This window comes from Scyliorhinus canicula, chromosome 24 (assembly GCF_902713615.1).
Source record: "Scyliorhinus canicula chromosome 24, sScyCan1.1, whole genome shotgun sequence".
Lineage (NCBI taxonomy): Eukaryota > Metazoa > Chordata > Chondrichthyes > Carcharhiniformes > Scyliorhinidae > Scyliorhinus > Scyliorhinus canicula.
The window spans coordinates 4,239,862-4,260,968 of record NC_052169.1 but is presented as its reverse complement, the minus strand read 5'-3'; the positions used below and the strand labels follow the sequence as shown (position 1 = coordinate 4,260,968).

Below are 21,107 nucleotides of genomic sequence, written 5' to 3'. Positions count from 1 at the left end.
TAGAAGGATGAGGGGGGATCTTATAGAAACATATAAAATTATGAAGGGAATAGATAGGATAGATGCGGGCAGGTTGTTTCCACTGGCGGGTGACAGCAGAACTAGGGGACATAGCCTCAAAATAAGGGGAAGTAGATTTAGGACTGAGTTTAGGAGGAACTTCTTCACCCAAAGGGTTGTGAATCTATGGAATTCCTTGCCCAGTGAAGCAGTTGAGGCTCCTTCATTAAATGTTTTTAAGGTAAAGATAGATAGTTTTTTGAAGAATAAAGGGATTAAGGGTTCTGGTGTTCGGGCTGGAAAGTGGAGCTGAGTCCACAAAAGATCAGCCATGATCTCATTGAATGGCGGAGCAGGCTCGAGGGGCCAGATGGCCTACTCCTGCTCCTAGTTCTTATGTTCTCTGAGCTTTACAGGGAAAGTATAGTTTTTGTAACACCTTTTTTAAGACTGCTATAGATTAAGAGTTACCAGACTGGAGGGACAATTAAAGATCAATTATATGCCCCAACAACCGGACAGTTGGTTTAAATGGGTTGGAAGGATTATCCGTTTTGGCTAGGAGGCCGAAACTTTATTTATTGCAATGGGGAGAAGAATGATCCAAGGGGAATGACTGCTTCCAATCAGGATCAGAGAACCAGAGGTCCAAGCAGAGTACATCCGTTAACACCAGACATCTCACGTGATGAGGAGAGGATGACCAAGAACAAATAACGTCCTTCTCACAAATGTCCACAGTCAACTCTACTCACATGATGGAATGCTCTGTTATATTTGAAGCTGCTCGAATCTTCTTGAAAATAAACTGGGCCTGGAATAAAGAGAAAAGCTACAGCTGTTTATTCTGGCCAGCGTCTGGCAGGAAAAGATTCATTAACCCAGCCCCACCCTGACCGACCAGACAACGACCATAACAGGTAAAAAAAAACAAGGAATCTCCTGGGAGAGGGAACAAAAAAGATTTTAAAATTCCAGTCAGTCAGGGAAAGGGTCGCAAAGTCCCTCTTCATCGCTCTTATCAGATCGACACTACACCAGGAGACCACGTTCCCTGCTGAGTTCCGTTGTAATAACCATCTCCGAGAGATTAATGATGGGATATTTCTCTGTTTTTTTTTTGTTTTTTTTCCATAGAATTTACAGTGCAGAAGGAGGCCATTCGGCCCATCGAGTCTGCACCGGCTCCTGGAAAGAGCACCCTACCCAAGGTCAACACCTCCCCCTATCCCAATAACACAGTAACCCCACCCAACACTAAGGGCAATTTTGGACACTAAGGGCAATTTATCACGGCCAATCCACCTAACCCGCACATCTTTGGACTGTGGGAGGAAACCGGAGCACCCGGAGGAAACCCACGCACACACGGGGAAGATGTGCAGACTCCGCACAGACAGTGACCCAAGCCGGAATCGAACCTGGGACCCTGGAGCTGTGAAGCCATTGTGCTATCCACAATGCTACCGTGCTGCCCCAAAGTTTGTAACTTTGTCACCCAGTGCTGGAGTGGGGGGGGGGGGGGGGGGGGGGGGGGGGGAATGGGACAGAATGGAGAGAAACAAAAAACAAAGAGTAAGATCGAAATACAAGCACGGTGGATAAATAATTGGCACTGCTCCTTTGGCAGTGAATGAAGAAGACTGTGGATTGGAGTGCAGGGCCTGAGGGAATGAGGGAAGGGGGATACAGACGCTGCCGGACGCACTGACCTGCTGTGGGGACCACTTCCAATTGCGAAAGAGGCTGCGGTTCCTCAGGAAAGATTCAGGGTCAAAGGCCAGATCCTTCAGGGGGATAAATGGAGCCAAGCAGCCAAACCGGGCAAACCTTCCCCCGTCATCGTCGCTCCTCACAGTCTGCAGCAAAAGGCCAACATTATGGTTAAAAGAAGCAGGCAGCTTGTTGCTGTTAATATGCTCGGCAAACAACCCCCCCCCCCCCTCCCACCCCGCCCCTCAGTACGAGGCATCCATGAACCATGTACCTGTGGCATCCACATCCCCCTTCCCTCATCTCTTTCCCTGCACCTCTCCCACCTTCTTCTAATCCAGTTGAGTTGGAAGGTCAGACAGAGCTATCCCAACATTCACCATCCGCCTGGAAGTCCTCTGTTAAATTTAGAAGACCTACCTTGGCCTTTTATTACGAGGGTGAATGGTAATGTGACACAAAACACTGCTCTCTTAAACATTGTTTATTTTGAAATATTTTCCGAGACCTGGGGAGGTTGGACATAATGGAAACATATATTTATTATCTTGTCTTTCATCCATCCTTGTTCCATGGGTTAACCACACTATGGACAGGTTTTCTAAACTGATTTCTATTCTCCGCGGTCCTCGCTGTCAAATAATAATCATATTTATTGTCACAGGTAGGTTTACATTAACGCTGCAATGAAGTTACTGTGAAAAGCCCCTAGTCGCCACACTCCGGCGCCTGTTCGGGTACACAGAGGGAGAATTCAGAATGTCCAATTCACCTAACAGCGCGTCTTTCAGGATTTGTGGGAGGAAACCGGAGCACCCGGAGAAAACCCACGCAGACACGGGGAGAACGTGCACTCTCCGTGCAGTGATCCAAGCCGGGAATTGAACAGAAATCTTCAACACTGATATCAAGAAATGAGCAGTGATCCAGTACCTGGAGGCTGCAAAGGCCCAGTGTTGGAGCAGTGCTGCCAGGGCCCAGTGCTGGAGCAGTGCTGCCAGGGCCCAGTGCTGGAGCAGCGCTGCAACGGCCCAGGGCTGGAGCAGTGCTGCCAGGGCCCAGTGCTGGAGCAGTGCTGCCAGGGCCCAGTGCTGGAGCAGTGCTGCCAGGGCCCAGTGCTGGAGCAGTGCAGCAATGGCCCAGTGCTGGAGCAGTGCTGCAATGGCCCAGTGCTGGAGCAGTGCTGCCAGGGCCCAGTGCTGGAGCAGTGCTGCCAGGGCCCAGTGCTGCCAGGGCCCAGTGCTGCCAGGGCCCAGTGCTGGAGCAGTGCTGCCAGGGCCAGTGCTGGAGCAGTGCTGCCAGGGCCCAGTGCTGGAGCAGGGCTGCCAGGGCCCAGTGCTGGAGCAGTGCTGCAACGGCCCAGTGCTGGAGCAGTGCTGCAATGGCCCAGTGCTGCCAGGGCCCAGTGCTGGAGCAGCGCTGCAATGGCCCAGTGCTGCCAGGGCCCAGTGCTGGAGCAGCGCTGCAATGGCCCAGTGCTGCCAGGGCCCAGTGCTGGAGCAGTGCTGCCAGGGCCCAGTGCTGGAGCAGTGCTGCAACGGCCCAGTGCTGGAGCAGTGCTGCCAGGGCCCAGTGCTGGAGCAGTGCTGCCAGGGCCCAGTGCTGGAGCAGTGCTGCCAGGGCCCAGTGCTGGAGCAGTGCTGCCAGGGCCCAGTGCTGGAGCAGTGCTGCCAGGGCCGAGTGCTGGAGCAGTGCTGCCATGGCCCAGTGCTGGAGCAGTGCTGCAATGGCCCAGTGCTGGAGCAGTGCAGCAACGGCCCAGTGCTGGAGCAGTGCTGCCAGGGCCCAGTGCTGGAGCAGTGCTGCCAGGGCCCAGTGCTGGAGCAGTGCTGCCAGGGCCCAGTGCTGGAGCAGTGCTGCCAGGGCCCAGTGCTGGAGCAGTGCTGCCAGGGCCAGTGCTGGAGCAGTGCTGCCAGGGCCCAGTGCTGGAGCAGTGCTGCCAGGGCCCAGTGCTGGAGCAGTGCTGCAATGGCCCAGTGCTGGAGCAGTGCTGCCAGGGCCCAGTGCTGGAGCAGTGCTGCCAGGGCCCAGTGCTGGAGCAGTGCTGCCAGGGCCCAGTGCTGCCAGGGCCCAGTGCTGGAGCAGTGCTGCCAGGGCCAGTGCTGGAGCAGTGCTGCCAGGGCCCAGTGCTGGAGCAGTGCTGCCAGGGCCCAGTGCTGGAGCAGTGCTGCAATGGCCCAGTGCTGGAGCAGTGCTGCCAGGGCCCAGTGCTGGAGCAGTGCTGCCAGGGCCCAGTGCTGGAGCAGTGTTGCAACGGCCCAGTGCTGCCAGGGCCCAGTGCTGGAGCAGTGCTGCAACGGCCCAGTGCTGGAGCAGTGCTGCCAGGGCCCAGTGCTGGAGCAGTGCTGCCAGGGCCCAGTGCTGGAGCAGTGCAGCAACGGCCCAGTGCTGGAGCAGCGCTGCAATGGCCCAGTGCTGGAGCAGTGCTGCCAGGGCCCAGTGCTGGAGCAGTGCTGCCAGGGCCCAGTGCTGCAATGGCCCAGTGCTGCCAGGGCCCAGTGCTGGAGCAGCGCTGCCAGGGCCCAGTGCTGGAGCAGTGCTGCAATGGCCCAGTGCTGGAGCAGTGCTGCAATGGCCCAGTGCTGGAGCAGTGCTGCAATGGCCCAGTGCTGGAGCAGTGCTGCAATGGCCCAGTGCTGGAGCAGTGCTGCAATGGCCCAGTGCTGGAGCAGTGCTGCAAAGGCCCAGTGTTGGAGCAGTGCTGCCAGGGCCCAGTGCTGGAGCAGTGCTGCCAGGGCCCAGTGCTGGAGCAGCGCTGCCAGGGCCCAGTGCTGGAGCAGTGCTGCCAGGGCCCAGTGCTGGAGCAGTGCTGCAATGGCCCAGTGCTGCAATGGCCCAGTGCTGGAGCAGTGCTGCAAGGGCCCAGTGCTGGAGCAGTGCTGCCAGGGCCCAGTGCTGGAGCAGTGCAGCAACGGCCCAGTGCTGGAGCAGTGCTGCCAGGGCCCAGTGCTGGAGCAGTGCTGCCATGGCCCAGTGCTGCCAGGGCCCAGTGCTGGAGCAGTGCTGCAATGGCCCAGTGCTGGAGCAGTGCTGCCAGGGCCGAGTGCTGGAGCAGCGCTGCAATGGCCCAGTGCTGGAGCAGTGCTGCAACGGCCCAGTGCTGGAGCAGTGCTGCCAGGGCCCAGTGCTGGAGCAGTGCTGCAATGGCCCAGTGCTGGAGCAGTGCTGCCAGGGCCCAGTGCTGGAGCAGTGCTGCCAGGGCCCAGTGCTGCCAGGGCCCAGTGCTGGAGCAGTGCTGCCAGGGCCGAGTGCTGGAGCAGTGCTGCCAGGGCCCAGTGCTGGAGCAGTGCTGCCATGGCCCAGTGCTGCCAGGGCCCAGTGCTGGAGCAGTGCTGCAATGGCCCAGTGCTGGAGCAGTGCTGCCAGGGCCGAGTGCTGGAGCAGTGCTGCCAGGGCCCAGTGCTGGAGCAGCGCTGCAATGGCCCAGTGCTGGAGCAGTGCTGCCAGGGCCCAGTGCTGGAGCAGTGCTGCCAGGGCCCAGTGCTGGAGCAGTGCTGCCAGGGCCCAGTGCTGCCAGGGCCCAGTGCTGGAGCAGTGCTGCAATGGCCCAGTGCTGGAGCAGTGCTGCCAGGGCCCAGTGCTGGAGCAGTGCTGCAATGGCCCAGTGCTGGAGCAGTGCAGCAACGGCCCAGTGCTGGAGCAGTGCTGCAATGGCCCAGTGCTGGAGCAGTGCTGCCAGGGCCCAGTGCTGGAGCAGTGCTGCCAGGGCCCAGTGCTGGAGCAGTGCTGCAACGGCCCAGTGCTGCCAGGGCCCAGTGCTGGAGCAGTGCTGCCAGGGCCCAGTGCTGGAGCAGTGCTGCCAGGGCCCAGTGCTGCCAGGGCCCAGTGCTGCCAGGGCCCAGTGCTGGAGCAGTGCTGCCAGGGCCCAGTGCTGGAGCAGTGCTGCCAGGGCCCAGTGCTGGAGCAGTGCTGCCAGGGCCCAGTGCTGGAGCAGTGCTGCCAGGGCCCAGTGCTGGAGCAGTGCTGCCAGGGCCCAGTGCTGGAGCAGTGCTGCAATGGCCCAGTGCTGGAGCAGTGCTGCCAGGGCCCAGTGCTGGAGCAGTGCTGCAATGGCCCAGTGCTGGAGCAGTGCTGCAACGGCCCAGTGCTGGAGCAGTGCTGCCAGGGCCCAGTGCTGGAGCAGTGCTGCCAGGGCCCAGTGCTGGAGCAGTGCTGCCAGGGCCCAGTGCTGCCAGGGCCCAGTGCTGCCAGGGCCCAGTGCTGGAGCAGTGCTGCCAGGGCCAGTGCTGGAGCAGTGATGATTCAGTGTCAAAGAGAATGTGAGAGGAGCAGTAATGGGGAACTGAAGTGTCCTGACTCGCGCAGGTTAAGTGGGGTTATGGGGAGGGGGAGTGGGGTTATGGGGAGGGGGGAGTGGGGTTATGGGGAGGGGGGAGTGGGGTTATGGGGCGGGGGAGTGGGGTTATGGGGCGGGGGAGTGGGGTTATGGGGAGGGGGGAGTGGGGTTATGGGGCGGGGGAGTGGGGTTATAGGGGAGGGGGATTATGGGGAGGGGGAGTGGGGTTATGGGGAGGGGGGAGTGGGGTTATGGGGAGGTGTGGTATCTCTAAGGCCCTGAACAGCTGCACTGAACCTTCCCCACTTTCATATTCCATTCCTTTGCAATAAATGCAAACATTACATTTGCCTTCCGAATCACTTTCTCTGCCTTTCTGTGATTCTGGAGCAGGAAACCCAGCTCCTTCTGCACCACCGGGTTCTGCATTCTCTCCATCTTAAATAACATTTGTGACAGCCCACAGCTGCTCTGGTTAAGAATGTAAGTAGGTAATGTCCCGATTCATTAATACTCTGCCTCTGCCCCCCCCCCCATCCACCTCGACCAGCAGACAGAGATGAAGATGATATCAGACATAGTCAGAGAGCACAGTTGTGCCGGGACCTACCCGGAGGGCGTCCAGAATTACAGCCTTCTGTGTCGTGGTCAGCTGGGATAGGAACGGAGTGAAACATGGACACGCACTGGCGAGAACTGAGGCAGGAGCACTCCTCAAAACTGAGGGACTGAATCCCGGCAGAAAGCGGGCAAACCGGCAAATTGTATCCACAGTTATCTGGGAATAATCAACAAGGTGCAAATATTATTGAGATAATCACGAACATGTTGGAAATATTCGGTTCACACACTCTACCTGTCACTGTGATTTGGTCATCGTTTCGCAAAGATCATTTTGTATAAATTCCTTCCCACATTTATGATGAAAATTCCCATGTTTGATGGGGACAGTGTAGAGCAATGGTTCTCAACCGGGGTCCACATGGACCCTGGGGGTCCATGTAACATTACTGGGGGTCCACACAAATAAAATACCAAATTGGGGGTCCACGGTGATATTTTAGTGGTCCATAGAGCAATTCTACTTCAGAACAAATTAGACTCTCTCTCTCTCTCTCTCTCGCACTGACAAAGGTCAAAGAGAGATTATAATCTATCTAATTTACCTTGAGGGCTGAAGCTCCCTTGGATTAGTTTACCACGCTAATGAAGGAAGGATTAATGGCATTAATTTCTTTAGTAGCAGAAACGATTTCGGTTGAAACTATCAACTCTCAGGAGCTATAAATATCGACATGACCCAAGCAGGTCACTTCATAAACTTAATAAACAGCTCCAAGGAAAACATTCTGATCTCATATCCAGTAAAGGTGCTATTACTGCTTTTCTGAGAAAACTGCCGCTGTACAAAATTAATATCTGACGTCGTGCATTTGAACAGTTTCCTTGTTTGACCTCGATTAGCAGCGATTTGCACGATGATGACCTTGCATTGTATGCTGAATATTTGGAAAATTTGCATGAAATATGCAAGCTCGGTTTAGTGACCTACTCATGATGGATAAACCAACTTGGGTGGCAATTCCTTTTGAAGTTAATGCTGCCGATGTAGACATTTCTTTACAGGAGACCCTCATTGAATTACAGTGATGAAATATTGCACGCAAAATTCAAAGATGGGAAGCATAATATATGGAAAACAAATGACACTGCTAAAAAGTACCCACTACTCTGGGATAAAGCACAGCTCTACGTTATAGCTTTTCCATCATCTTACCTTGTTGAATCAGGATTTAGTCGTGTTCTTCACTTATTATCAAAAGCTCGTAATAGACTCGACATTGTGAAAAAGGGTGATCTTCGACTATCATTGACCGCGATGGAGCCGAATATAAAAAACTCGCTGAGCAGCATCAACCACAGGGATCTCATTGAATAAATCTGCATTTTTTTCTTAATTACTCACTTAGGCCTATCTTAAAATGGTTTATTATGAATTATTTACTAGTGTACATAATGCTCTATAGAATTTAATTGTTAAATATGTTTATTTGCAATAAATTAGTTTTCCTTCAAAATAAAGCATAATCATTTACTATTTCTTTAATATTTGATACAATTCCTTTACTTTTTTGTTAGTGAAAAATATAAGAAGCTTTTTTTTCTGTGGAATGGCTATGGGGGTCCACAAAAAAAATTAAGAGGAAAAGGGGTCCATGGGTTAAAAAAGGTTGAGAACCACTGGTGTAGAGGGAGCTTTACTCTGTATCTAACCCCGTGCTGTACCTGTCCTGGGAGCGTTTGATGGGGACAGTGTAGAGGGAGCTTTACTCTGTATCTAACCCCGTGCTGTACCTGTCCTGGGAGTGTTTGATGAGGACAGTGTAGAGGGAGCTTTACTCTGTATCTAACCCCGTGCTGTACCTGTCCTGGGAGTGTTTGATGGGGGCAGTGTAGAGGGAGCTTTACTCTGTATCTAACCCCGTGCTGTACCTGTCCTGGGAGTGTTTGATGGGGACAGTGTAGCGGGAGCTTTACTCTGTCTCTAACCCCATGCTGTACCTGTCCTGGGAGTGTTTGACGGGGACAGTGTAGAGGGAGCTTTACTCTGTATCTAACCCCGTGCTGTACCTGTCCTGGAGTGTTTGATGGGGACAGTGTAGTGGGAGCTTTACTCTGTATCTAACCCCGTGCTGTACCTGTCCTGGGAGTGTTTGATGGGGACAGTGTAGAGGGAGCTTTACTCTGTATCTAACCCCGTGCTGTACCTGTCCTGGAGTGTTTGATGGGGGACAGTGTAGAGGAAGCTTTACTCTGTATCTAACCCCGTGCTGTCCCTGTCCTGGGAGTGTTTGATGGGGACAGTGTAGAGGGAGCTTTACTCTGTATCTAACCCCGTGCTGTACCTGTCCTGGGAGTGTTTGATGGGGACAGTGTAGAGGGAGCTTTACTCTGTATCTATCGTCCTGGTTGTATTTGGTGGGAAATTGATACAATTACTTACATTAATATTCTGGATTATCTCCGACACAAGTTGATGAAGCTTTAAAAGATTAACAAACAAAGTTAATGTTTGTGTTTCATTACCATTAGACATGTTTTCGTCAGTATTTAGATACCTCTCTGTCATATCTTTCTCCAATTGTCTTCCCCCCCCCCCCTTCTTCTCTCTATCCTAAAGGTGTCGACCCTTACTGGGTCAATTCCACCGTCATTGCAGCCTCTCGCCATTGCTCATGGCAGAGGCTGGATTGTAATTCTTGCCAATTCCCCTCTATCAGCACTCAAGCAACATTACAGCATCTCAGCCACATATTCTATGTATACAGACACGCACGCATTCACACACCTACAGACCCACCCACACTCCCACCCACGCATCCACACACCCACACACACAGGCACCATCGCACCCACCACTTAGCACTGCTGCCTCGCGGCACGGTGGACCCGGGTTCGATCCCGGCTCTGGGTCACTGCCTGTGTGGAGCTTGCACATGGGGCTGTTTAGCACACTGGGCTAAATTGCTGGTTTTGAAAGCAGACCAAGGCAGGCCAGTAGCACAGTTCGACTCCCGTACCAGCCTCCCCGAACAGGTGCCGGAATGTGGCGACTAGGGGCTTTTCACAGTAACTTCATTTGAAGCCTACTTGTGACAATAAGCGATTTTAATTTTCATTCATTCTCCCCGTGTTTGCGTGGGTCTCGCCCCCACAACCCAAAGATGTGCAGGGTAGTTGGATTGGCCACGCTAAATTGCCCCTTAATTGGAAAAATTAATAATTGGGTAATCTAAATTTAAGAAAATAACACCCACCCACCCACACCAGCACCAACACATCCCACCCACACAGTCACACACCCACCCACACAGGCAACAACATACGCACCCACCCACACAAGCATCAGTGCACAAATGTGCACACCCACCCACACACGCACACACTATCAGCACAATCAGGAACAAGGACACAACACACGCCTGGGACGAATGTCCAGCCATTATGGATAAACTGCTCCATATCGCAGCGTCCTCAACAACTGTACACACAGAGGCTTCCTGCACAATGGCAGCTGTGGTTCAGTCTGTACCAGACCCTCTTCCCTGAGCCGAAGGTCGTAGGTTCAATCCTCACTCTAGGTGACTGACCGCATAACTCAGCTGCCATTGCTGGTGTCATTTTTGTGATAAATCTTTAAACTAAGATTCCACCCCCCCCCCCCCCCCCCCCCCCCGGGGTCAGGTGGGTGTAAAAGAGCCAATGGCCCTATTTTAAACACGAGGAAGAAATTGGCCAATATTTATTGCTTCACCTACATCACCAATAAAAGTTGCGGGATCTTGCTGTGTACAAAAATACTACAATATGTCCCACATCACTATAGTGACGGCTGGTCTATAGGTATTTGAGAGGCTACAGTGACTCCTTTCTGTCCCCAACTGCTCCCTTGCCAAGGTCTGCCGCCCCTCATCCACACTCTGCCCACATCGGAACCTACCTGTGCAGTCGAAAGTGGCACCGAGTCGATGCTGGAGATAACTGTTGACCGTTGGTCAGCTGACAGTTTGTGCAGGAAGTTGATGCCGAGCACAGCCAGAATTCCGCCCAGATCCTCCAGATTCTGGGGTGTCAAGACACTGATGTCCTGCCCCCTGAGGTGTCTTGCCAAAAGATGCGCGACCTGATCACAAAATGCAGACAAGCGAGAGTGAAAAAAGGGCCATTCAGCCCATCCGCCACAACCTGATGCTTCTATTGTGGACTTTGCTGCCTCTCTCCCGTGATCGCCGGCTCTGGTCGCAGAATGAGCATCAAGAGCTCAAGACACAACTGGCCACTTTTAGGCAGCACCTTCGTGAAAATATCTCTGGTAAGGACGTACAAATGGTTGTCACCTCTGGGAGCAGGATCGGAATTTGCTGCTCAACAGTTCCTGAGGATTTGTGCAATGTTAACAAGTCACAAGGAGTTTGAGTGAGAAACTGGCGTGGGAATCGGAAAGGGCCCAGTGTGTATGGAGTTGCTGAGAGGGATATAGGAACAGGAGAAGGCCATTCGGCCCATTCTCCATTCAATTAGGTCATGGCTGACTGACCTGCATCTTAACTCCATCTTAACTCTAGCACAGGGGTGGGCAAACTTTTCCGTGCAAGGGCCACATTCAGAAATTCACAATTTTAAAGGGCCGCATAGTATATTAAGTAAAATAATTACTTCACCCGGTTATGATTCTGGGCGCCTCATATAGAACATAGAACAGTACAACACAGAACAGGCCCTTCGGCCCTCGACGTTGTGCCGAGCAATGATCACCCTACTCAAGTCAACGTATCCACCCTATACCAGTAAGTAACCCAACAGCCCCCCCCACCCATTAACCTTAAAAAAAAATTAAAAATTAAAAAAAAAAAAAAAAAAAATTTTTTAAATTATTTTTTTTAATGACTTGGTGGGCCGCATAAAGACCTTTGGCGGGCCGCATGCAGCCCGCGGGCCGTAGTTTGCCCACCCCTGCTCTAGCGTAACTCTAGCGTAGCTCTAGCGTAACTCTATCGGAACTCTATCGGAACTCTATCTGCCTACCCTGGTTCCCGAAATACTCTCGCTTAGCAAAAAAAAACATTCCCAGTTTTCAGATTTTCAGCTGACCCTCAGACTCAACAGATTTTTAATTGAAAGATTTCCACTTCATGTGAGGAAGTGCTCCCTGACATCGCCCCCTGAATGATCTGGCTCTCATTTAATGTTATACCACAATATTCGCTCCAGAGGGAATAGTTTCTCTTGAGGTTACGTTTTGGGGTGAGGAGAAATGAGAATCATAGATGAATCATAGAATTTACAGTCCATTCGGCCCATCGAGTCTGCACCAGCCCTTACAAAGAGCATCCGCCTGAAGCCCATGTATCTACCCTATCCCCGTAACCCCCACCTAACATTATTTGGACACTGATGGGAATTCAAGAACAAAGAACAAAGAAAAGTACAGCAGACGAACAGGCCCTTCGGCCCTCCAAGCCCATGCCAACCATGCTGCCCGACCATTCAGCATGGCCAATCCACCTAACCCGTACATCTTTGAACTGTGGGAGGAAAATGGAGCAAACCCACACAGACACAGGGAGGACGTGCAGACTCCGCAAAGTCAGTGACCCAGCCGGGAATCGAACCTGGGACCCTGGAGCTGTGAAGCAACTGTGCTAACCAGTATGCTACCGTGCTGCCTGAAGTAGTGCCCTGACTATTTTGCTATTACCAAAAGCCAGTTGGTGAAGGATGCGACTGGAGTCCATCTTTACTCAGTCTTACATTCATTTGCAGAGTGAAACGTTGCAAGCATATACCTCCTAACCCAACCACACCCCAGTTTCAGCAAGTCTCTGCACATCATAGAATCTCGACAATGCAGAAGGAGGCAATTCGGCCCATCGAGTCTGCACTGACCCTCTGAAAGAGCACCCTTTCCGAAGCCCAATCTCCCACCCTATTCCCGTAACCCCTCCTAGGGGGAATTTACCATGGGTCCCTGGAGCTGTGAGGCAGCAGTTCTAACCACTGTGCCACCATGCCGCCCCCATCTTGCTCAAGTGAAGCCCCAATTAACCTATCTACCTACATATAATTAAACACAATTGATATACAATTAACAAGCTTCCCATTGGACGGCTGATATAAAACTAAAATACTGGAAATACTGCAGAAGCTGGAAATCTGAAATAAAAACAGGAAAAGCTGGAAATACTGAGCAGGTTTGGCAGCGTCTGTGGGGAGAGAAACAGAGTTAACGTTTGACCCTTGTCAGAGGCGGACTCGCAACGTTAGCTCGGTTTCTCTCTCCAGACACTGCCGCGCCTGCTGAGTTTTTATATTGAATAGATTACATTGATACCACCCCAAAAATGTGTTTAAAACTTAGAAAAATATGCAGGCTGGGCGACATGAGGCGCAGTGGTTAGAACTGGGACTGCGCCGCTGAGGACCCGGGTTCGAATCCCGGCCCCGGGTCACTGTCCGTGTGCAGTTTGCACATTCTCTCCGTGTCTGTGTGGGTCTCACCCCCACAACCCAAAGATGTGCAGGGTAGGTGGACTGGCCGCGCTAAATTGCCCCTTAATTGGAAAATATAATATTTGGGTACTCTAAATTAAAAAAGGAAACATTTTGAGGGTAGGAATAGACCAGCTGGCCCATCAAAACTGACACATTTGCGATGGCTGGAGGATGAGGACGAGACACTTACCCACCAGCCCTCGCTGGTAAGTAATGGCCCGGGAGAGGGTAACAAAGATGACCCAAAACCAGGTCAAGAACGTGAACTAGAAAATCATTGGACTAAATGATGTGGTTGCTGCCTCAGTCGGGAAGTATGGGATTTTAGTTTTAGGATTATTGAGAATGCACTCACCCCGCTGTTAGTGTCAATAGCCCCATCTCTGGTGCAGCTGAGGAGAGTTGAGAGCACTGTGTCAGAGAGAGACTGGGAAGCTAGCAGGAGCTGAACTTCCTCTTGCTTCACAAAACAAATTAGTCGACCGAGTCTGGAAGAGAAATGAGGATTTGGTGAAGTGTAACCTTCCCCGGCTGCGATTCCAGTCTCTGCCCTCCCCGGCTGCGATTTCAGAATCTCCTCCCTCACACACAGCCCGAAAAGCTGGATTCCGTGACCATGGACGAGGAATTACTGGTCACGTTCGCCCTGTCCATCGACCAGACTGTTGGCTGAAGACATTCGTACTGAGGCTGTGGCCCAAGTAAAAAGGTCCTAAAGGAGGGTTGTAGGGACTGGAGGAGGTTACAGAGATAGGGAGGGGTGTAGGGACTGGAGGAGGTTACAGAGATAGGGAGGGATGTAGGGACTGGAGGAGGTTACAGAGATAGGGAGGGGGTGTAGGGGCTGGAGGAGGTTACAGAGATAGGGAGGGGGTGTAGGGACTGGAGGAGGTTACAGAGATAGGGAGGGGGTGTAGGGACTGGAGGAGGTTACAGAGATAGGGAGGGGGTGTAGGGACTGGAGGAGGTTACAGAGATAGGGAGAGTTTGGACGGGCTGGAGGAGGTTACAGAGATAGGGAGAGCTGTAGGGGCTGGAGGAGGTTACAGAGATAGGGAGGGTTGTAGGGACTGGAGGAGGTTACAGAGATAGGGAGGGGGTGTAGGGACTGGAGGAGGTTACAGAGATAGGGAGGGGGTGTAGGGACTGGAGGAGGTTACAGAGATAGGGAGAGTTGTAGGGACTGGAGGAGGTTACAGAGATAGGGAGAGCTGTAGGGACTGGAGGAGGTTACAGAGATAGGGAGGGGTTGTAGGGACTGGAGGAGGTTACAGAGATAGGGAGGGTTGTAGGCACTGGAGGAGGTTACAGAGATAGGGAGGGTTGTAGGGACTGGAGGAGGTTACAGAGATAAGGAGGGTTGTAGGGACTGGAGGAGGTTACAGAGATAGGGAGGGTTGTAGGGACTGGAGGAGGTTACAGAGATAGGGAGGGTTGTAGGGACTGGAGGAGGTTACAGAGATAGGGAGGGTTGTAGGGACTGGAGGAGGTTACAGAGATAGGGAGGGGTTGTAGGGACTGGAGGAGGTTACAGAGATAGGGAGGGTTGTAGGGACTGGAGGAGGTTACAGAGATAGGGAGGGTTGTAGGGACTGGAGGAGGTTACAGAGATAGGGAGGGTAGTAGGGACTGGAGGAGGTCACAGAGATAGGGAGGGTTGTAGGGACTGGAGGAGGTCACAGAGATAGTGAGGGATGTAAGGGCTGAAGGAGGTTACAGAGATAGGGAGGGTTGTAGGGACTGAAGGAGGTTACAGAGATAGGGAGTGATGTAGGGACTGAAGGAGGTTACAGAGATAGGGAGAGATGTAGGGACTGAAGGAGGTTACAGAAATAGGGAGGGATGTAGGGGCTGGAGGAGGTTACAGAGAAAGTAAGGATTGTAGGGACTGGAAGAGGTTACAGAGAGAGGGACGGTTGTAGGGACTGGAGGGGGTTACAGAAATAGGGAGGGTTGTCGGGGCTGGAGGGGGTTACAGGGCTAGGGAGGGTTGTAGGGACTGAAGAGGTTACAGAAATAGGGAGGGTTGGAGGGGCTGGAGGAGGTTACAGAAATAGGGAGGATTGAAGGGGCTGGAGGAGGTTACAGAGATAGGGAGGGTTGGAGGGGCTGGAGGAGGTTACAGAGATAGGGAGGGATGTAGGGGCTGGAGGAGGTTACAGAGATAGGAAGGGATGTAAGTGCTAGAGGAGGTGACAGAGATAGGGAGGGTTGTAGGGACTGGAGGAGGTGACAGAGATAGGGAGGGATGTAGGGGCTGGAGGAGGTGACAGAGATAGGGAGGGTTGTAAGGACTGGAGGAGGTGTCAGAGATAGGAGGGTTGGAGGGGCTGGAGGAGGTTACAGAGATAGGGAGGGATGGAGGGGCTGGAGGAGGTTACAGAGATAGGAAGGGATGTAAGGGCTGGAGGAGGTGACAGAGATAGGGAGGGTTGGAGGGGCTGGAGGAGGTTACAGAGATAGGGAGGGGTGGAGGGGCTGGAGGAGGTTACAGAGATAGGAAGGGATGTAAGGGCTGGAGGAGGTGGCAGAGATAGGGAGGGATGAGGCCATTCAAGGTTTAATAAACAAGTTGAAAATATTTTGAGATGTTTGCGGACTCGATGTTGGTCAGTGAGCTCAGAGGACAATGGTGAACAGGAGTTTGGATGTGGAGCAGCAGAGTTTGGATGTTTATAGAAATATGAAGCAGGAAGGTGGCCAAGGGAACAATGGAATAACCAAGTTGCCAGGGAACAGAAACACGAGCAGGTGATGCCCAACATTGTTGAATAGTCCTTGGAGTGCAGCTGGTGGAACCTTACCCCATGGATTGGGGTATTTGGGAGACAATGGGAGGGGTCAGAAACATCTCAAAGAGGCGATGCTGCTTATTAATGACAATGAGAGTTTGGAGCACACTCCAATTCCGGTTTAGTGATGGATCTTTCCGGAATCCTTACCTTCCAATGTCACCTCTGCTCAGATTCCCACTCGAGCTCAAAATGGTGCGAATCACATGCCTCCCCCGAGCTGGATCTAAACTGCTGTTTCCAAACTGATCCATGATTGAAATAAGCTGCAATAGAAATAAGGAACTTTGGTGTAAATGCCTCAATCAATTCTGCCCTTTCCCACACTCTCCCCTCGCACTCTCCCCCTCGCACTCTCGCCCCCTCGCACTCTCCCCCCTCGCACTCTCGCCCCCTCGCACTCTCGCCCCCTCGCACTCTCGCCCCCTCGCACTCTCGCCCCCTCGCACTCTCCCCCCTCGCACTCTCCCCCCTCGCACTCTTTCTTCCCCCCCTCGCACTCTTTCTTCCCCCCCTCGCACTCTTTCTTCCCCCCCTCGCACTCTTTCTTCCCCCCCTCGCACTCTTTCTTCCCCCCCTCGCACTCTTTCTTCCCCCCCTCGCACTCTTCCCCCCTCGCACTCTTCCCCCTCGCACTCTTCCCCCTCGCACTCTTCCCCCTCGCACTCTTCCCCCTTGCACCCTCCCCTCACACCTGCCCTCACACTCTCCTCTCCACAACTTTCCCCAACCCTTTTCCCTCCTCCACCTCCACCCCCCAATCTCCTCCTCCTGTCCGTCACCCCCCCCACACACCTCCCCCGCCCCCCCACACACACTTCCCCCGATGCCCACACACACTTCCCCCGCTCCCCCACACACACTTCCCCCACCCCCCCCCACACACCTCCCCCCCCCACACACCTCCCCCGCCCCCCCACACACCTCCCCCGCCCCCCACACACACTTCCCCCAGCCCCCCACACACACTTCCCCCGCCCCCCCACACACACTTCCCCCCAGCCCACACACACTTCCCCCCCCCCCCCCCCCACACACACCTCCCCCCCCCCCACACACACACACACACACACCCCCCGCCCCCTCCACCCCCCCTCCTCACCTGCTCGGGATTCAGCTGCTGAAAGTGAGAAATGGGTAGGAATGGGAGCAGAGGTTGGATGGATTTCAGGAAGTGAGGAGGCCAGGAGTCCACATGGCCAAAGGTGTTGGTGTTGAGCAGCCTCCTGGCGAACGCTCTCTTCTGATTGGCCCTCATGTCTGAGCTGTGATCTCTGATCGCTGCTAAACTGTGAGAAACAGAATCACGGTCAGCGTGGGGGGTTCAGCGTGGGGGGTTCAGGGTGGGATGGGGTTCAGGGTGGGGGGTCAGGGTGGGGTGGGATGGGGTCAGGGTGGGGGGTCAGGGTGGGGTGGGATGGGGGCAGGGTGGGGGGTCAGGGTGGGGTGGGATGGGGTCAGGGTGGGGGGTCAGGGTGGGATGGGGTTCAGGGTGGGGGGTCAGGGTGGGGTGGGATGGGGTCAGGGTGGGGGGTCAGGGTGGGGTGGGATGGGGTCAGGGTGGGGGGTCAGGGTGGGGTGGGATGGGGTCAGGGTGGGGGGTCAGGGTGGGATGGGATGGGGTCAGGGTGGGGGGTCAGGGTGGGGTGGGGTCGGGGTCGGGGGGGGTCAGGGTGGGGGGGTCAGGGTGGGGGGTCAGGGTGGGGTGGGGGGGTCAGGATGGGGTGGGGTGGGGTCAGGGTGGGGGGGTGTCAGCGTGGAGGGGTCAGGGTGGGGTGGGGTCAGGATGGGGTGGGGTCAGGGTGGGGGGTCAGGGTGGGGTGTGGTCAGGGTGGGGTGGGGTCAGGGTGGGGGGGTTAGGGTGGGGTGTGGTCAGGGTGGGGTGGGGTCAGGGTGGGGGGTCAGCGTGGGTGGGGTGGGTCAGGGTGGGGGGGTCAGCGTGGGGGGAGTCAGGGTGGGGTGGGGTGGGGTCAGGGTGGGGGGGTCAGGGTGGGGGGGTCAGGGTGGGGGGGTCAGGGTGGGGTGGTCAGGGTGGGGGGGGCAGGGTGGGGGGGTCAGGGTGGGGTGGGTCAGGGTGGGGGGGGTCAGGGTGGGGGGGTCACGGTGGGGGGGGTCACGGTGGGGGGGGTCACAGTGGGGGGGGTCAGGGGGGGTCAGGGTGGGGAGGGGTCAGGGTGGGGGGGTCAGGGTGGGGTGTGGTCAGGGTGGGGTGGGGTCAGGGTGGGGGGGTCAGGGTGGGGTGTGGTCAGGGTGGGGTGGGGTCAGGGTGGGGGGGTCAGCGTGGGGGGGGTGGGGTCAGGGTGGGGGGGTCAGCGTGGGGGGAGTCAGGGTGGGGTGGGGTGGGGTCAGGGTGGGGGGGTCAGGGTGGGGGGTCAGGGTGGGGGGGTCAGGGTGGGGGGGGTCAGGGTGGGGGGGTCAGGGTGGGGTGGGGTCAGGGTGGGGTGGGGTCAGGGTGGGGGGGGTCAGGGTGGGGGGGTCCGGTGGGGGGGTCACGGTGGGGGGGGTCACGGTGGGGGGGGTCACGGTGGGGGGGGTCAGGGGGGGTCAGGGTGGGGTGGGGTCAGGGTGGGGGGGTCAGGGGGGTCAGGGTGGGGTGGGGTCAGGGGGGGTCAGGGTGGGGTGGGGTCAGGGTGGGGGGTCAGGGTGGGGTGGGGTCAGGGTGGGGGGTCAGCGTGGGGTGGGGTCAGGGTGGGGGGTCAGCGTGGGGGGGGGGTCGCGTGAGGGGTATCCACCTTCTACCACTTTCATTCCCCCTTTTACTGGTCCGTTTCCCCAGGGGAACAAGCCGCTCTTACCCAGGCAGCCATTCTCCAGGCTGGGCTATTCAACTGTGGAAGGCATCACAGGAGGCTTTTATTGCGCCGTTGCCACACCTGCACCTTCCAGCAGAAGGTGCTGGACAGCAGTCTGGGTTACAAATACCTCCCCCCTAGCTCCACTCCAAACTCCTCTCAAAACCAATGGTGCAGCGCTCCCTCAGTACTGACCCTCTAACAGTGCGGCACTCCTTCAGTACTGACCCTCTGACTGTGCAGCACTCCCTCAGTACTGACCCTCTGACAGTGCGGTGCTCCCTCAGTACTGACCCTCTAACAGTGCGGCGCTCCCTCAGTACTGACCCTCTGACAGTGCGGCGCTCCCTCAGTACTGACCCTCCGACAGTGCGGCACTCCCTCAGTACTGACCCTCTGCCAGTGCGGCACTCCCTCAGTACTGACCCTCTGACAGTGCGGCACTCCCTCAGTACTGACCCTCTGACAGTGCGGCACTCCCTCAGTACTGACCCTCTGACAGTGCAGCACTCCCTCAGTACTGACCCTCTGACAGTGCGGCACTCCCTCAGTACTGACCCTCTGACACGGACGGGCACTCCCTCAGTACTGACTCTCTGCACAGTGCGGCATTCCCCTCAGTACTGACCCTCTGACATGCGCGCGCTCCCCTCAGTACTGACCCGCTCTGACAGTGCAGCACTCCCTCAGTACTGACCCTCGGACAGTGCGGCACTCCCTCAGTACTGGATCCCTCTGACAGTGTGCGGTCCCTCCCTCAGCTACTGACCCTCGGACAGTGCGGCACATCCCTCATGTACTGACCCTCTGACAGTGCTAGGCACTCCCTTCAGTACTCGACCCTCCTGACAGTGCAGTCACCTGCCCTCAGGTCACACGAAATTGTGGAATTTCTGATCATCAGGGGCGACCGAGAGAATGATCAGTCTGATTCCCAACAATCAGGGGTGGACACGGAAAGCGTTCAATTAATTTAGGCAAACAGAGCATGGATTTTTCACACCTTTTGTTGATGAACTCACACACTGTCGTTCAGGAGGAGGGACACTGGGAAACTCTGGATGTCGGACACGGCCATGAAGGGAATGAACTGGGACAGATCCACAAAAAGGTCGGGGGTGACTCGGGGAAACTTCTGCAGAAAGGCAGCTGTGAGGGTCTCCAGAGCGGGCTTGTCTTGCTGGGAAAGCTGAAAAGGACAAAAGTTAAAACTGTTCAAAAACCTCGAAAAGTTGCCGCTCCGTCAAACTTCTCGATTTGTATTCAGGGCATCCTAAATATCCCCATCTGGATCATTAATGTACACAGACCCAGCACCAATCCCTGCGGAACTCCACTGGCCTCCAGTCACAAAAACAACCCTCAGCCACCACCCGCTACCTCCTGCCACTAAGACATCTTTGGATCCTATTGCCCTGGATCCTGTGGGCTCTTATCTTATTGATGAGTCTCCCACGCAGGTCAAAAGCCTTAATGAAGTCCATGTAGAGACTACATTAGCTGCACTGCCCTCATCTACACACCGGGTCACCTCCTTGAAAAGTTCAATCAAATTTGTTGGACATGATTTCCCCCTGACTAAACCGCGCTGAATGTCCTTGAATAATCTCTGCCGCTCCAAGTGGAGATTGATTCCGACCCTCAGAACTTTTCCCAATTATTTATCTCCCGCTGATGTTAGACTCACTGTAATTTTGTTGGTTCTTCCCTACTTTCCTTCTTCAATAATGGGTTAGGGTTATTAGTGCAGGAGGAACACAGAAATACCAGATGGGATAATCATAAAGAGACAGGAAGTACTCGAAGGGTTGGAATCCTTGAAAGTTGATAAGTCGCCAGGGTCAGATGGATTGTTTTCGACGCTGCTGAAGGAGGTCAGGGAGGAGATAGCAGATGCTCTGAGGATGATTTTCCAATCCTCACGAGGTACAGGGGAGGTACCGGAGGACTGGCGAAACGTAAACATAGATTTCTCCAGTCCTCTGAGAGTTCCCCGTGGTCAGAGAGCATTAGAAAACTAATGCCAAAGCCCACGCAATATCCTCCATTGCCTCACACAGCAGCCTAGGATACATTTCATCTGGGCCTGGGGATTTATCCACTTTTAAGCCCACTAAAACCATTAACACCTCCTCCCTCTCAACGCTAATCTGTTCAATTATATCACAGTGCCCCGCCTTGCTTTCTACACCCGTATTGTCTTTCTCCATACTGAACACATGCAAAATACTAATTTTATCCCTCACCAATGTCTTGGCTCCACACACAGATTGCCACTTTCGTCCCTAATAGGCTCTGCTCTTTCCCTGCTTATCTTTGCGCCCGTGATATACTGATAAAACACCTTGTGTTTCTCCTTTATTTTCCCCGCCAATGTTTTTTCAGCCCCCTTCACTCTCTTGGTTTATTTTATTAAGTACTCCTTGCACGTTCTATACTATGCGTGGGCAGTGTGTGAGGGAGTGGTGGGTATCTGGCTGG

General features: G+C 54.6%; 1 protein-coding gene across 3 annotated transcripts in view; it reads right to left on the bottom strand.

Moving 5' to 3' along the window:
- Positions 1–21,107, bottom strand: part of LOC119956912 (stereocilin-like) — an 81,747-nt gene that overhangs the window by 48,756 nt on the left and 11,884 nt on the right. For all 3 annotated transcript variants that reach the window (XR_005458707.1, XM_038784475.1, XM_038784476.1), the window contains 9 exons: positions 19,649–19,815; positions 16,937–17,123; positions 15,985–16,100; positions 13,398–13,530; positions 10,491–10,673; positions 8,994–9,032; positions 6,600–6,767; positions 1,713–1,859; positions 756–814 (listed from right to left, as the gene is read on the bottom strand). Coding sequence is in view for 2 of the 3 variants with exons in the window: in XM_038784475.1 (XP_038640403.1) it covers positions 756–814; positions 1,713–1,859; positions 6,600–6,767; positions 8,994–9,032; positions 10,491–10,673; positions 13,398–13,530; positions 15,985–16,100; positions 16,937–17,123; positions 19,649–19,815 (1,199 nt within the window). In the remaining variant the exon portion in view is untranslated. The remainder of the gene's footprint in view (positions 1–755; positions 815–1,712; positions 1,860–6,599; positions 6,768–8,993; positions 9,033–10,490; positions 10,674–13,397; positions 13,531–15,984; positions 16,101–16,936; positions 17,124–19,648; positions 19,816–21,107) is intronic.